General features: G+C 37.6%; 1 protein-coding gene across 3 annotated transcripts; it reads right to left on the bottom strand.

Moving 5' to 3' along the window:
• Positions 1-483: 483 nt before the first annotated feature.
• Positions 484-12,801, bottom strand: LOC123514188 (thiamin pyrophosphokinase 1-like). 3 transcript variants are annotated; one of them, XM_045271841.1, is made up of 6 exons: positions 12,582-12,781; positions 7,131-7,292; positions 3,136-3,395; positions 2,658-2,738; positions 1,790-1,979; positions 484-987 (listed from the first exon to the last, which is right to left on the bottom strand). In XM_045271841.1, exons 2-6 carry the CDS (start codon positions 7,288-7,290, stop codon positions 812-814), a joined length of 867 nt encoding a protein of 288 aa, XP_045127776.1. In that variant the 5' UTR covers positions 7,291-7,292; positions 12,582-12,781; the 3' UTR covers positions 484-811. The 3 variants fall into 3 exon arrangements, with proteins under 3 accessions (XP_045127776.1, XP_045127775.1, XP_045127774.1); XM_045271840.1 differs by having other exon boundaries at positions 497-987; positions 10,836-12,801; XM_045271839.1 differs by having other exon boundaries at positions 498-987; positions 11,437-12,801.
• Positions 12,802-14,074: the final 1,273 nt, after the last annotated feature.

The raw sequence follows: 14,074 nt of genomic DNA, 5'->3' as shown, positions 1-14,074 counted from the left end.
GACTCTTCTTTATTCTTTTTATGGGAAACCCCAATAGATTTCTAGAATTTAAAGTGATAGCCATACTCTACATGGTCTGTATTAGTGACTGTGAGAATAACATTTTGATTCCTATACTCAGCATTTGGTAGGAAGACTAAGTCAACAAGTTAATGTTGAGAAAAGTAGGAAGATGGCCAATCAGCAGACTAAACCACCACCCACTCACTGTTACCCTGTCAGCATGAGCACAGGGAGTAAAATGTTTTAACTACTGTCTAAGATAGTGAGTTGCTGCTTGATACTGGTCTTACATGGGGAGAGTGACTATTTGTGTGAGAACTTGCCCTGCACTACAAAAAAAAAATAAAATAAAATAAAATAAATAAATAAATAAATAAAAAAAAATAAATAAATAAAATATAAATAAATAAATAAATAAATATATATATATATATATATATATATATATATATATATATATATATATATATATATATATATATATATATATATATATATATATATATATATATAAACAGCCCTCAGTTGCTGAGGGAGATGGGCATTAATAAGATGCAGTGTCACCTAAAGATCATCTCTCCTACATACATAACCTCAAGCAGTCTTAATTATGAGTGATCCTGTCACTTCTAAGGCAAAAGAATGTCATCAGTAACTTCTGGTGAGATTAACAAGTCACATTGTGCTGTAAAATTCATAGTATCATCTTAAAACAGTCTCCTTAAAAGCAAGGACATTCAATACTAAAAGCTTAAACCAGTCATTCAGAATATACAACTCATTCTTTATGTCCCTTTTCAGCATCAATTCAGAAGCCATTCTGAAGCTCTGAGTACTTTCGTTTGAAGGGGCCAGGTTCAGCCATCCATCCCATAGTCCATAGTAGAGGATCTGAAGTGGTGACTGTCACATCACCACCACCAGGAGGAAGTTGGTAAGTGTTGGAGGTGCTCACCAGCTGGCCAAATGCAAGAGTTTGGTGATCTGTGCAGGTGACAAGGGAGAGTTACAACATGTGGGAGAAAAAAAAAAAAAAAAAAAACCTGATGTAATGTAAATGTGTGAAACAACTGGCATATGGGACAAGAATCATAAGAACACATAACTTGAAGAGTTAGTATAGAAGAAAATAACAAATTATCAAAGAAGAAATATGAAAGGAATAACAGAGGAAGAAATGTCACAGGAAATCATCATAAAAATAAGAGAAATGAATAATGGAGGAATATGTTAGGGAAAGACAGGGTAGGAGATCAGTCATAGGAGGATTTTATAAAAATTCCTTGACAAAAACAAACCTAGAGAGTTCAAATCAAAGGAAAGTGGATATAAATAACCAGTCAAAGAGTTCCAGACTTTGCAAGAGAAAGCAATGAATGATTAAAAATTTTGGCTAACGCTTGCATTAGAGAAATGGATAGAATTTGGGGTTTGAGAAAATAAAGGAAGTTTTGTGCAGCAATTCAATGGGAGGAGGTGATGCATGCAGTTAGCAAGATCAGAAGAACAATTGGCATGAAAAATTGTGGTAGGAGGTAGCAAGATTGCAGTGATGACAAAGAGGTTAGTTAGAGGAGAGGAGTTGATAAGATGAAAAGCTTTTGATTCCATCCTGTCCAAAAAGAGCAATATGAGTGGAACTTCACTCCCAAACATACTTATTACCTAAACTATATTTAATCATATTCAACACACATTTCCTCCAGGCTACAACACACTCAGTACACCTCATTTAATACACTTTCATACCACTACAGCACAGCAACACCACAGAACCACTACAAACCAAGATTCCATTTAAGACCAGTGGTGGTGGCAGTGGCAGCCTGGCCCACTGGTACCAGACCACACCAACTGGATGAAGGATTACAGCACAGCTCTGCAGACACTTGGATGCGGTGCCGGCCCGCTCCCAGCACCCAGAAGAGGCTCCCTCCCCACACCACCACTACAGGCGTTGATGTGATTTGATATGCCTGACAATATAAAAGTAGGTAAGTACACATACATACACCAAGGTTTTATCCCACAAAAATACTAGGCAGCCAAGACAAGGCATAGAACTTAACATTCACATGCATTTATATCTCTCCCTTAGTCCCTTGGCCCCAACTGAAAAGAGAAAGTAAAGTAATCTTGCCCTTACTTTGCTAGGATTAGCCACACAGCTTAGCAGGTAAATTATGTAAAATATGTCTATACATTGTACTATACAAACCTCATTCAATCTTACATACAGTACCTAACAGAAAAATAGGTCCTGTAAAAACTGTCACAAGATTTATCTTATGCTATAAAAATAGTCATTTCCAAACAAGTGAAGAATCCATTTAAATTTAAAAGGAATAAGATGCCCAACTCCAAAAGAATCTAGCAACCTGACCAATACTCACTGACATCTGAATCTAACAATTTGCACATTATTTTTAGATATCAAGATACATTATATAAAAAAAAAAGATAAATATAATGAATAATGAATAGAAGAAATAAATCAATAAATGATATATACAATAACTAATAAAACTATGAAAATAAAAAAAATAAAAAAATCTCAGAATCTGGAAAAAGAGGTGCTGACAATGAATATACTCGTACATAAGAGACTACTAATGATGAGCATGACAGTCAGCCATGTGTCACTGCCCACTCACCTTGTACAGTGTTGCCACAATGGCCAGGACATGATCAAACCTGTTGTTGTTTGAGCCAGCCACTACCAGGATGTGGTTCACCTGGTGAGAGAAATAAATAAATAAAGGAAAATAATAAGCATATCAAAAATGTCTCTCAAGTCAATCTATCTCTAGTATTACATATACCAGCAGATAATACTTAATTATAGTAAGTAAAGTATACATCTCAATCATGGCAAACTTGGTGGTACATACTGGCATTTGATAGATTAATGTCTAGGAAAAAAAAAAAAAAAAATTAAATACAAGAACAAAGACAAAATCACATTTATAGACAATTCTTGAAAGACACAGAAAGACCAAATACTGTACTGTTAATGTAGAAAAAAGAAAGTGCAGAGAAAAAACAAGAATACAATAATTACTTAAGGAAACCAAAGAAGATAAACAAATAAATATATAAAATTCAATAAAAAACAACAAGCACACCACTCACACTGGTTTGACGCTCCCTGATGAGGCTGGCTGCTACCCGCACTGCCTTAGTGAAGTCTGTCTCATTTTGATCTGGCGTGGGCACAATGGTGACGCCCTCAGCTGAGTATAGCTTAAGCAGGTCAGGCTGGATGGAATCAAAGTCCCCTGATATGACATCTGGGAGAGGACATGGACAGTGGCAGGCTGCAGCACCCTGCTGCTGCCACATGAGATGGTGGAAGTGATTTGTGGCGCCATCCACACAAATCCGTAAGCTTGCTGTAGACAGATGTGGTCTCTAACAGTCTATTGTCTCATCTATCTTGTAACTAATTATCTCCTGATCAAATTGTATTTATTTCTATCTTTCATATACAAATTACCCCTTTGATGGCTACATTTGCTTCTCGTTTTGATATTGCAGTTCTGTACAAATTTTGATAAGGGTTTTTGAAAGACTCCACTCACAGCAAAAGGTATCATCGAATATCTAGCAAAGTTACTTAGTAATTGTACCTTAATTTTTTATAAATATATTTGCCTTGGGTTGCTAAGACAAAATTATGTCTGGTACTAATAATCAGAGGATTAAAATAACATATTTTTAAATAAATCTGAAATTAACTGTTTGATTTAGAGAATGTTAATGATATATTGTCTCATCTCTTCTGTGATGTAAATCCACAATTTTCATTTTCCAAATGTTAAAGGAGATTCCCAAGCACAGTGTTGGTTCGCTTTGAAGAAGCAGGTGGCTTACATCTAGTTATCTATTTTTTGTGAGGTGGAGGGCAACTACGTTTTTGGAGTCCTATCAGAACAATTCTCTTAGAAAATTTGTCATATTTAAGTACTTCCATAAGTATTTCTTTCTCTTCTGTGTATTCTATGCATGAAACATTACGATTTTTCATAAAAAAAAAATAAATAAATAAAAAATAAATAAATAAAAAACTTCCTGTTAGATCTAGATGTTCTCACCGAAACAATCAAACTTGACTATAACTACATTTATAGTAATAATTTCATTATTAATAATAATAAGACATAGTTCACATTTCAGTGGCAAGGAAATTAAGTAATCTGAAGTGCTTACACACACACACACACACACACACAATAGATTCCTGAACCTAATGATAGATAATTTGATGGTCCAAAGAGTAAAGGAAAACACAAGATTCAGAGGAAACGATGAGCCGGCAAGATTAGACCTAGTTTTTACAAGGGATATACCAATTAACGATGATATAAGATACAAGTGCCCATTGGGAAAGAGTGACCATGTAATATTAGAGATGGATATAGAAGAAGGAAAGGAAGATAGAGATGAATCATACAAAGGAGACCGATTAAATTACAGAAAGGCTGATATTGAGAATCTCAAGAACTATTTTAAAACGTAAACTGGGAGGAGATGGAAAACTCATTAACGGTTCAAGAGAAATATAACTTATTTTTGGAAATATACAAAACTGGGGTCAGGGAATATGTTCCGAAATATAGACCTAAAGAAGAAGGAAAGAAAGATTGGTTTAATGCAAGATGTGCTAGGGCAAAGGAGAAACGAGATGGAGCATGGAAAAGGTGGAGAAGAAACAGAAATCCAGAAAATAAGGAAAACTTCAAAACAGCAAGAAATGAATATGCTAAGGTGAGAAAGGAAGAAGAAAAGAACTATGAAAAGGACATTGTCGAAAATGTAAGGAACAACCAAAATTGTTCTACAGATTCATAAATGGAAAAATAAGACAAAAAGAAACAATAGAAAGGTTAAAAGGAGAAACGGAATGGTGGAAGACCCAAAAGTATGGCAGAACTGTTAAATAGTAAATTTCATGAGGTCTTTACTAAGGAATCCAAATTTGAAAGACCACAGGGTAATAGAGAGACTGTCTATATGAAAGAGATTAAAGTAACCAAGCTTGAAATAAAAAGTTGATGACGGAATTGGATGAGGAAAAGGCAATGGGACCGGATGAAGTCTCAGGCAGAATACTGAAAGAATGTAGGGAAGAACTAGCAAGTCCAATATACAACATCATAAAATGCTCAATAGAAAATGGAACAGTGCCAGTGGAGTGGAAAAGAGCTGAGGTGGTTCCCATATATAAGAGCGGAAGGAAGGAAGAACCTTTAAATTACAGGCCGGTATCACTAACTAGTGTAATATGCAAGATGTGTGAAAAGTAATAAAGAAGCAATGGATCGAGTTTCTTGAAGACAACAAAATATTATCAAATAGCCAATTTGGTTTTAGAAAAGGTCGGTCATGTGTGACAAATTTATTGAGTTTCTACTCTAGAATAGTTGATAAAGTACAAGAGAGAGAGGGATGGGTTGACTGTATTTATTTAGATCTAAAAAAGGCTTTTGATAAAGTGCCACATGAAAGATTACTATGGAAGTTAGAGGAGAAGGGTGGCTTAAAAGGAAGCACATTGAGATGGATGAAGAATTACTTAAGGGGGAGAGAAATAAGGACGATAGTTAAAGATATGAAGTCCAAGTGGAGAACAGTAGACAGCGGAGTGCCACAGGGGTCAGTATTGGCACCAATACTTTTTCTCGTATATATAAATGACATGCCAGAGGGAGTGAACAGCTACATAAATCTGTTTGCGGACGATGCGAAACTGTGCAGAGTCATTAAACAAAAGAGGATTGTGAAATACTACAGGAAGACTTAAACAAGATCTGGAAATGGAGCAAAAATGGGAGATGGAATTCAATGTGGACAAAAGCCATGTCATGGAAATGGGAAAAAGTGAAAGACGACCAGTGGGAATCTATAAGATGGGAGATGGAGTAGAACTAGAAAAAGTAAAAAGGAAAAGGACTTGGGAGTGACAATGGAAGAAAATAATCAACCGGTTAGCCATATTGATAGAATTTTCAGAGAGACGTATAATTTGCTAAGGAATATTGGAGTAGCATTTCACTATATGGACAAGGAAATGATGAAGAAATTGATAAGTACTAAAATAAGACCTAGATTGGAATATGCAGGAGTTGTGTGGACTCCCCATAAAAGAAACACATAAGAAAATTAGAGAGACTACAAAAATGGCTACAAGAATGGTTCCAGAATTTAAAGGGATGGCATATGAGGAGAGACTAAAGGCAATGGATCTACCAACCTTGGAGCAGAGAAGAGAGAGAGGATCTGATACAAGTTTATAAATTGATTAACGGAATGGATGAAGTGGATAATGAGAAACTGATCCTGAGAGAAGAATATGACTTTAGAAGCACAAGATCGCATAGTAAGAAACTAAGGAAGGGACGATGTCTGAGAGATGTTAAAAATTTAGTTTCCGCAAAGATGTGTTGAGACTTGGAACAGTTTGAGTGAGGAAGTGGTATCAGCAAAGAGTGTACATAGTTTTAAAGAAAAATTGGATAAGTGTAGATATGGAGACGGGACCACACGAGCATAAAGCCCAGGCCCTGTAAAACTACAACTAGGTAAATACAACTAGGTAAATACATACACACACACACACACACACACACACACACACACACACACACACACACACATATATATGTACACTGTATGTCAGGGGTTCCCAACCGGTGGGTCGCGAAGCCTTGGCAGGAGGATCGCGTAGCCTTGCCAGAAGTAGCTTGGTATAATGATAATTTTATCTCATCAATAACATTTTTATATTTTCTTACATTTTTTTTTTTTTTTCGGTGCAAAACAAAAGGTGTGTTACATTAGTTCAATGTCATTATATGTGTATGTATGAGTGAATGTGCTGTGCTGCTGATAGTAAGCCCTAAGCAGGGGGTCATATGGGTTTCAAACTTTTAGGTAAGGGGTCGCGAGTGCTGACAGGTGGGAACCACTGCTGTATGTGCATGTGCTACTTGGTTACAAGTATGGTGTGGAGCAGACCACTGCTGGCAGTGCCCTGCCCTCACTAGCATTGTATTCATACACAGATGATTTTTAAGCATGCACTCATACCATGAGTATCAAGCAACAAGCAAAACTCATTGTCTCACCATTGCACCACCACTGCAGCACACTCTTCACATTGGCCTCTGAGATTCCATTGTTGAGCAAGATAACAGCAGAGTGCACTTCAGGGCGTGGACAGTAGTAATTTTCAGGCTGCCAGAATACTTCTGTTTCATTACTCTTCTCCTCAATACCGTTCTCCATCCCTGGTCACGGTATTGGTAATAGAGAAGTAACCCAAGTTAACAGTTGATGTGTATAAGCTCCATATGAAAGTATTGCATTTATTATTGCCGAAAGAGTCAGTGAATATAAGCCTGATCGAAATAAATGCATTGCTGGCGAACCAAGTGACAGACCTCTGAAGGTGTTAATCTCTCTCTCACTCTCTCTCTCTCTCTCATTACATATACAGTGGCCACAAAAAAAAAAAAAGTATACATCAACGAATTTTGATTAATAAAACAATACAAAGCAAAATAGGACTGTTTTATTTAGAATTTTATCTTATAATTAGTATTTGGACATATTCCCCTTGGACTTCAGAACACTCTGGATCCTCTTGGACATGGAAGCAGCAAGGCTTGAGAAGCAGAAGGCATCGAAGTAGATCCATATCTTTTTCAGCTCCTCCGTCAGGTTCTTGATGCTTGCTACTGGGGCACGAATTCTCCAGCTTGATCTTCATTACTTGCCAGGCATTTTCAAAGTGGTTGAAGTCTGGGGAGTTGCCTGGCCAGTCAAGAACATGTATATTGTTTTTCACCATGAACTTCTTGACAGCTTTTGACTTATGTGCTGGTGCAAAGTCGTACATAGAATATTCTGCTTTGTCAGCATGTGCTCCTACAAGCCCTCAGTATACTAATTAGTTGCCTTCATCGTCACATTCCTAGGAAAAAAGTCCAACAGAGCCCTTATGACCAGTGAATGTCCCCCACATCATAACACTGTCTGGGTGTTTGACCATTTTGACAGTGTAGTGAGGGTCATAACGGGACACGTTGCTGGGCCTCCTTACGACCTTGGAGTGTTTTTATTGCTGAACATTACTTTCTGCCAGTCTGCTGATGTCCACTCCTTGTATTTCTGGCAGAAATCAGGATGTCGCTTCTTAATAGCCTCTGTCAGAAGCAGTTTCTTGCTGGTGTGGTGTGCTGGCAATTTTAAGTCTTTCTGAAGGCAGTGTTGAATAGTTCACACCGAGACATTCTGCAGGAGGTTGAGGTGTTTCTCTTTCAGGCTGACAGCTGTAATTGAAGTATCTTCCTTCACTTCTCTTGCCAGGACCTTGCCTATGTGCAGAGATATCTTCCTTGGTGCCCCAGAGCCTGGTTTTCTGGCTGGTACTGCACTAAGACAGAGGTTCTCTGCTGCAGATTTTAGCTTGTAAATGGTCCTCCTTGTCACCTTTAATTCTGCTGCAACGTGAATGACAGACCAGCCTTCAACTAGGAGGGCAAAGGCCCAGGTTTTATCTTGAAGGAACAGCTGTGCATAACCCATAATAATGAATGTGAGGTGTCTGGTAGCACATTGAAGTTGGCGCACAAGTAGCAAACAGGGGTGCTCAGGAGCAGCGTAAAAAACACCCCCCTCTCTGTAAAAGCACTGGAGGTGTGCTGAGGCCTGGTGTGGTAAGGAACAATAAATAGAGGTGGGCTCTAGTCAACCAACATCATCACTAGCTCCATCCATTCTGCTGGTGGCGGGAACACAAAACAACACTACAAGGATATTCACATGTGTACTTTTTTATTGCGTTGAAAATGTACAAATACTTTTTTTTTGTCGGCACTGTACATACATACACACACACACATACACACATGCAAGCAAGCACGCATGCATGCCAGAGCTGCCAGATCGACTAGCCAATATTTCCCTGCATACAAGCTAAAATTTCCCTTTTCAACCTAGAACTTCCTTATTTCTTACGTTTAGAAATTAAGATCATACAAAACACTGAATTATTTATACATATTCAGGGTCAAAACACAAAATTATTTATTCACATTCAGGGGCAAAAAACGTAAAAGCTAATATTTCTCTCCATAATTTTCCCTTTTTAGCGATTTTTCTTCCCTGTCATAGTCAAAATTTCTCTAAAACAAAGAAATTTCACTGCATCTGGCACCTCTGACGCATGCACACATGCATGGAGACACGCATAAATTAATTGACCTGTAGATTGACAGGTAGATCAATAAATAAATATAGATAGATAGACAAATAGATAAAAAAGAGGAGAGAGAGAGAGAGAGAGAGAGAGAGAGAGAGAGAGAGACATACATATTCTTTTGTCATTAATAAGGTAATCTCCTTCATAAATTAAAGCACTAAAACATTTAAACAGTAAAATTTAAGAAGCAAAAAAGCAAAATATCTCGCTTTCATATTGTTTCATTAGATATATCTTTACTTCATGCCATTTTTCCAATCATTGTTTAATTTTTCCCTTCACAAATAATAACATTAAAATATCTAAGCATTTGAAAAAGGAGCAACAAGCAAAATATCTTGCTTTCTTACTTTTAACTTCTATTTATTCTCTCTCTCTCTCTCTCTCTCTCTCTCTCTCTCTCTCTCTCTCTCTCTCTCTCTCTCTCTCTCTATATATATATATATATATATATATATATATATATATATATATATATATCTTGGTGAAATCAGTGTTTGTTTGTGGTAGCTGAATGGGCGAGTTTGATAAATTCTCTCTCTTAACTGTGAAGTAACTATGATATGATTCATTGTATCCTATATTGAGTAGAAGGGAGAGGCCAGAAGAGTGGAAGAGAAAATGGAGGTTGACTATGTGACCTCATCAGTCTTTAGTTGTTTGTGCAGGGGTCCTTTGGGACCATGGGTGCATTACATTTTACCTGCAGATAGAAGGGATTATTTTTTCCCATACAAGGAAAACTTCTAAATTATTCCCTATGTTTCATTTCTTTTTCACATAAAGTCTATAGTCACAGGCTCTTTCTGCCACAATACAGTAATAAATTTCATTAATTTTGTTAATTTGAACATAGTCTCTTCTACTAAGATATTTGCTGATGACCTAAAATTGTATATATATAAGTACTGAGGCAGGTTCTAATGTTGATGTGCTGTCTGCAGTAAGATATTGCCAATGGGATACAAATACTCTTTTCCAGGTGTCTGAGTTTTGGGGACTTTTACTAAGTCCGTCAAAAACTGTTATCTTAAGATTTACTAGAAAAGGTAATACTTTTTGGTCTGGGTTTGGTCAGAATGTTTGTTATTATATTAACAATCAAGAAAGATTTACTGTAAATTAGGATGCTTCTTATATGATTCCCATACCCATGTGCATCCTCTGTTTGGAATTTGGGTTTTGTAGGGAATGTTAGACAACTGGAGACAGTAAAAAAAAAGATGGACAAGAGAAATTTGTGGGATGGAGAGCTTGGACTACTCCCAGTGCCTAAAAACCTTAATTGAGGGAAGATTACTAAATCATATTATTAGATATTGACAAATTTTTCATTGTCATTTGTCAATTCCTAGAGATGATCTCCTTCCTCATCCCTTGTTGATTAGCACAAGGAATCATGATTTTAAAATTGCTCATTCTAGAACCAAGCTAGAGATTAAAAACAGATTCTACAGTTTGAGATGTGTTGATCTGTGGAATTCATTGCCTGCCAAGCTTGTTCAGTGTGAAAATATTGAAACATTTAAACATGGCCTTGCTCTTCATCTTGGAGACTTGCTCTTACCTGTGTAACAGTTTTGTGGCTCTACCAGACAGTTATATATTTCTGCTTATGATGCACTTTCCAGCCAGTTCTTGCTGTTAGCTTTTATTATTCATGAAACTGTTTATGGGCTGGCACATCAGCTGAGTGTGGCTTTGCTTTGCTATCCTCCATGTGATGCATGGGGAAGGGAAGCCACAGGTAAGAGGACAAAATAAGAGTACATATATGTGGTTTAATGTTAGGATAGCAAGGATTAAGATCTGATACTGGAACAGATACATATTTTTACTAGGTTTTGGAAATAACAATTAATGACTCTAAGATTACATATGAAGTGGGACTGTAAACTAAATATGACAAATTATGATTCTTTTCTTGAAAATAGTAAGAAACACTCGTCCTACACTGATGGGAAGAAGCAGCTAATTTATAAATGCATAGATTTTTCTGGCAAACTCTCTCTTTAATTTTTGTTGCAGATTAGTATATTTAGAGATATTTGTGTTTCTTTGTATCAGAATAATAACCATTATCATTATTATTACAACAAGACAGGAGACACACGGCAGACATCAACCAGGAAGCAGGACAAGTTTTTTCTTCTTGAGCCTCATCTTACCTCCCGGATTGATGTGGTAAAGTTGTCCTTTGACCGCCTCCTGTTCCCCGTGCACCACTACTGTAGAGTATTACGTGCCAGTAGTTCAAGCAATGTTCAGTTTAGTAACACCAAAGTTGTCAAGAACGCTGCACACCTGTAGTTTAGATGAGCACCGCGCCAGCTGGCGAGACTACGTCAGCTGCTCAGCATGTGGGAGTATTTACAATTGCGGCGTGCTTCTGTTGCCAATTATTAATAAAAGAACTTGTCTTTTTCCCACCATGAAGGAATAAGAGACAAGCGATAAATCTTATGAATAGAAATGGAGAGCAACAGTAAATCAGAGTATAACTTCTATTGGTTGCGTATCTATCATGTCATTCTCAAAAAAGAATTCATGGTATCTCAAGCCGCTTTCCATTCTGTCTTCACTACGGCACCATGTTGTTATGCGGCGAATGCTAGAAGACAGAGTGGAGGTAAATACACATACAGTATATGTATAAGGCTTCTGGCTAATCTTAAAGTTATTGGCCGCAATTAAATCTCTGAGAAGAAAGAGATACAAAAAATCATGTTAGGTAGATGAGGCTTAGAAAATGCACTTATTTTGGAAGGAGCCAAGGAATATACATCCTTGGGCACAGCCAAGTCTTGTATATTCCTTAGGCTCAGCACACGTGTCTGTCAATACGCAGCTGGAAATGCTAGCTACTAGAGGCTAGAAGTATCGACAATGCCCTGCTAGCCGGAGCACGTTCACACATAGCGGCTAGGGAGCATCGGTTGGTTGGCTTATAGTACATTTCCTACAAGAAAACTGTTCGGCACTACCATTGTATAGAGTATATTGACATCCTGTCACTGAGCTCCTAACTGGCGCGATTTGTGGAATGCCAGCAGTCGCCATACCTTAAGGCGCTCACACGTGTCAATTTAATATGCGACTGAAACTGTAAGTCGGTCAGTAGAGTTTTCGACTGAATATCGGTGCCTAGTGACTGGAAAAGGCTTGAAAACTTGGTCGCTAGATAGGCACAGGAAACGAGTACAGTGGTTGTGCGAATGGACAAAGTGGCACAGGAAACGAGTGCAGTGGTGGGACGAATGGACCTGATGCGAGAGGAGATACCAGCAGCAGTCGGGGAAGCAAGACAGATCACCTTGGAACACAGCAAGAGGCTGCGGCAGGACCTGTCGGAAGAGTTCAAGGAAGAACTGGTGGCAGTGAGACAACAGTGCGAGGGAAGCACTGAAGTCGTCGAGAGCAAGGTGGACGGCCGCTAATGTCCCTTGGTGGTGGACACTGGTGCGGCAAAGACCATCGTCATGGAAGAAGTAGTGGCAGCTCAAGATCTCAATGTGTCAGACCGGCAGCTGTGTGGCGTGACTGGCCACTGTACGACGCTACGAGGCCCCGTGATGCGTCACTCTCATAGAACGTGAAGAACCAAAATCTGAAATGAGCTTTTTTATTATGAGCTCCTGGATGTTTTTAATGTTATAAACTATTACAATAAAATAAAATAAGATGTCGATTTTTTGTTATATATCGTATGAAGCAATTATTATTGAATAAAAATAGAAATAGAAATGTTCATGATAACTCATCCTGGACGGTGATTGGCTGGCGTCACGATAAGCTCCGCCCCTTCATCAAGCCTTATAAGCCCCGCCCCTTTGTTCAAACACGACGTTTTATCGCTTGTGTGTGGTGATGTTTTTCACATTTTTGGCATGGTGTCGTGTGCTGTGGCTACTTGTTTAATAAAATGGAAAAACAAAAAGGAATATATAAGCTTTTATTCATTTCCAAGGATTGTAATAGTTTATAACATTAAAAACATCCAAGAGCTCGTAATAAAAAAACTAATTTCAGATATTGGTTCTTCACGTTCTATGAGAGTGACGCTACCTCTCCTATACCTACCTTGCCGTGATCAAGGTAGATATAGGAGACACTAAAATAAATAAAATCATTCTACAGAATCTACCCGATGAAGTTTTAGAAATATTCACTAAACTTCTTAACATATCACTTTCTATGAGATATTTCCCAAGCATATTCAAACACTCTAAAATAAAGTTGATCCCTAAACCAAACAAACCAACAACAGATCCCAACAATTTTCGCCCCATCTCACTACTTGAAATACCGGGCAAAATCTATGAAAAAATAATTAACATGAGAGTCAGAACATTCCTAGAAAACAACGATATACTACCTGACTCACAACATGGTTTCTGCAAACACAGATCAACAGATACAGCCCTAATGACTATGACAGAAACCATTTCAAAAGCCCTCTCAGACAAAAAGTAGTGTTGTATAGTTTTAAGAGATGTCTCCAAGGCATTTGACAAGGTATGGACAAATGGTCTTAAATACAAATTACAACAGATACAACTTCCTAGAATAATAGCAAAACTACTCTGTAGCTTTCTCGACAATAGATTAGCCTCTATTTCACTAAATAGTTTTGAAGGCCAAAGCTTTCAACTCCACAGTGGTGTACCACAAGGAAGCAGCCTATCATCCACACTTTACACAATATATACATACGACATACCCCCACCAATTACAGATAGGATAAACATACAATACGCAGACGACATTACACAAATCATAACTCAAGCAGACAAATCAAGAAAAATG

Source organism: Portunus trituberculatus, chromosome 37, assembly GCF_017591435.1.
Source record: "Portunus trituberculatus isolate SZX2019 chromosome 37, ASM1759143v1, whole genome shotgun sequence".
In the NCBI taxonomy this organism is placed as follows: Eukaryota; Metazoa; Arthropoda; class Malacostraca; order Decapoda; family Portunidae; genus Portunus; species Portunus trituberculatus.
This window is presented reverse-complemented; position numbering and strand designations above follow the sequence as displayed.

What these genes read in the sequence shown, in the direction of transcription:
- LOC123514188 (XM_045271840.1), bottom strand. Translation starts at nt 7,290, where the DNA reads ATGGAGAACGGTATTGAGGAGAAGAGTAATGAAACAGAAGTATTCTGG. An exon ending in TCAGGGAGCGTCAAACCAGT is followed by an intron (nt 2,739 to 3,135) that starts GTGAGTGGTGTG and finishes TTCTCTCACCAG; the next exon opens with GTGAACCACATCCTGGTAGT. An exon ending in TGGTCTTAAATGGAATCTTG is followed by an intron (nt 988 to 1,789) that starts GTTTGTAGTGGT and finishes TCACCTGCACAG; the next exon opens with ATCACCAAACTCTTGCATTT.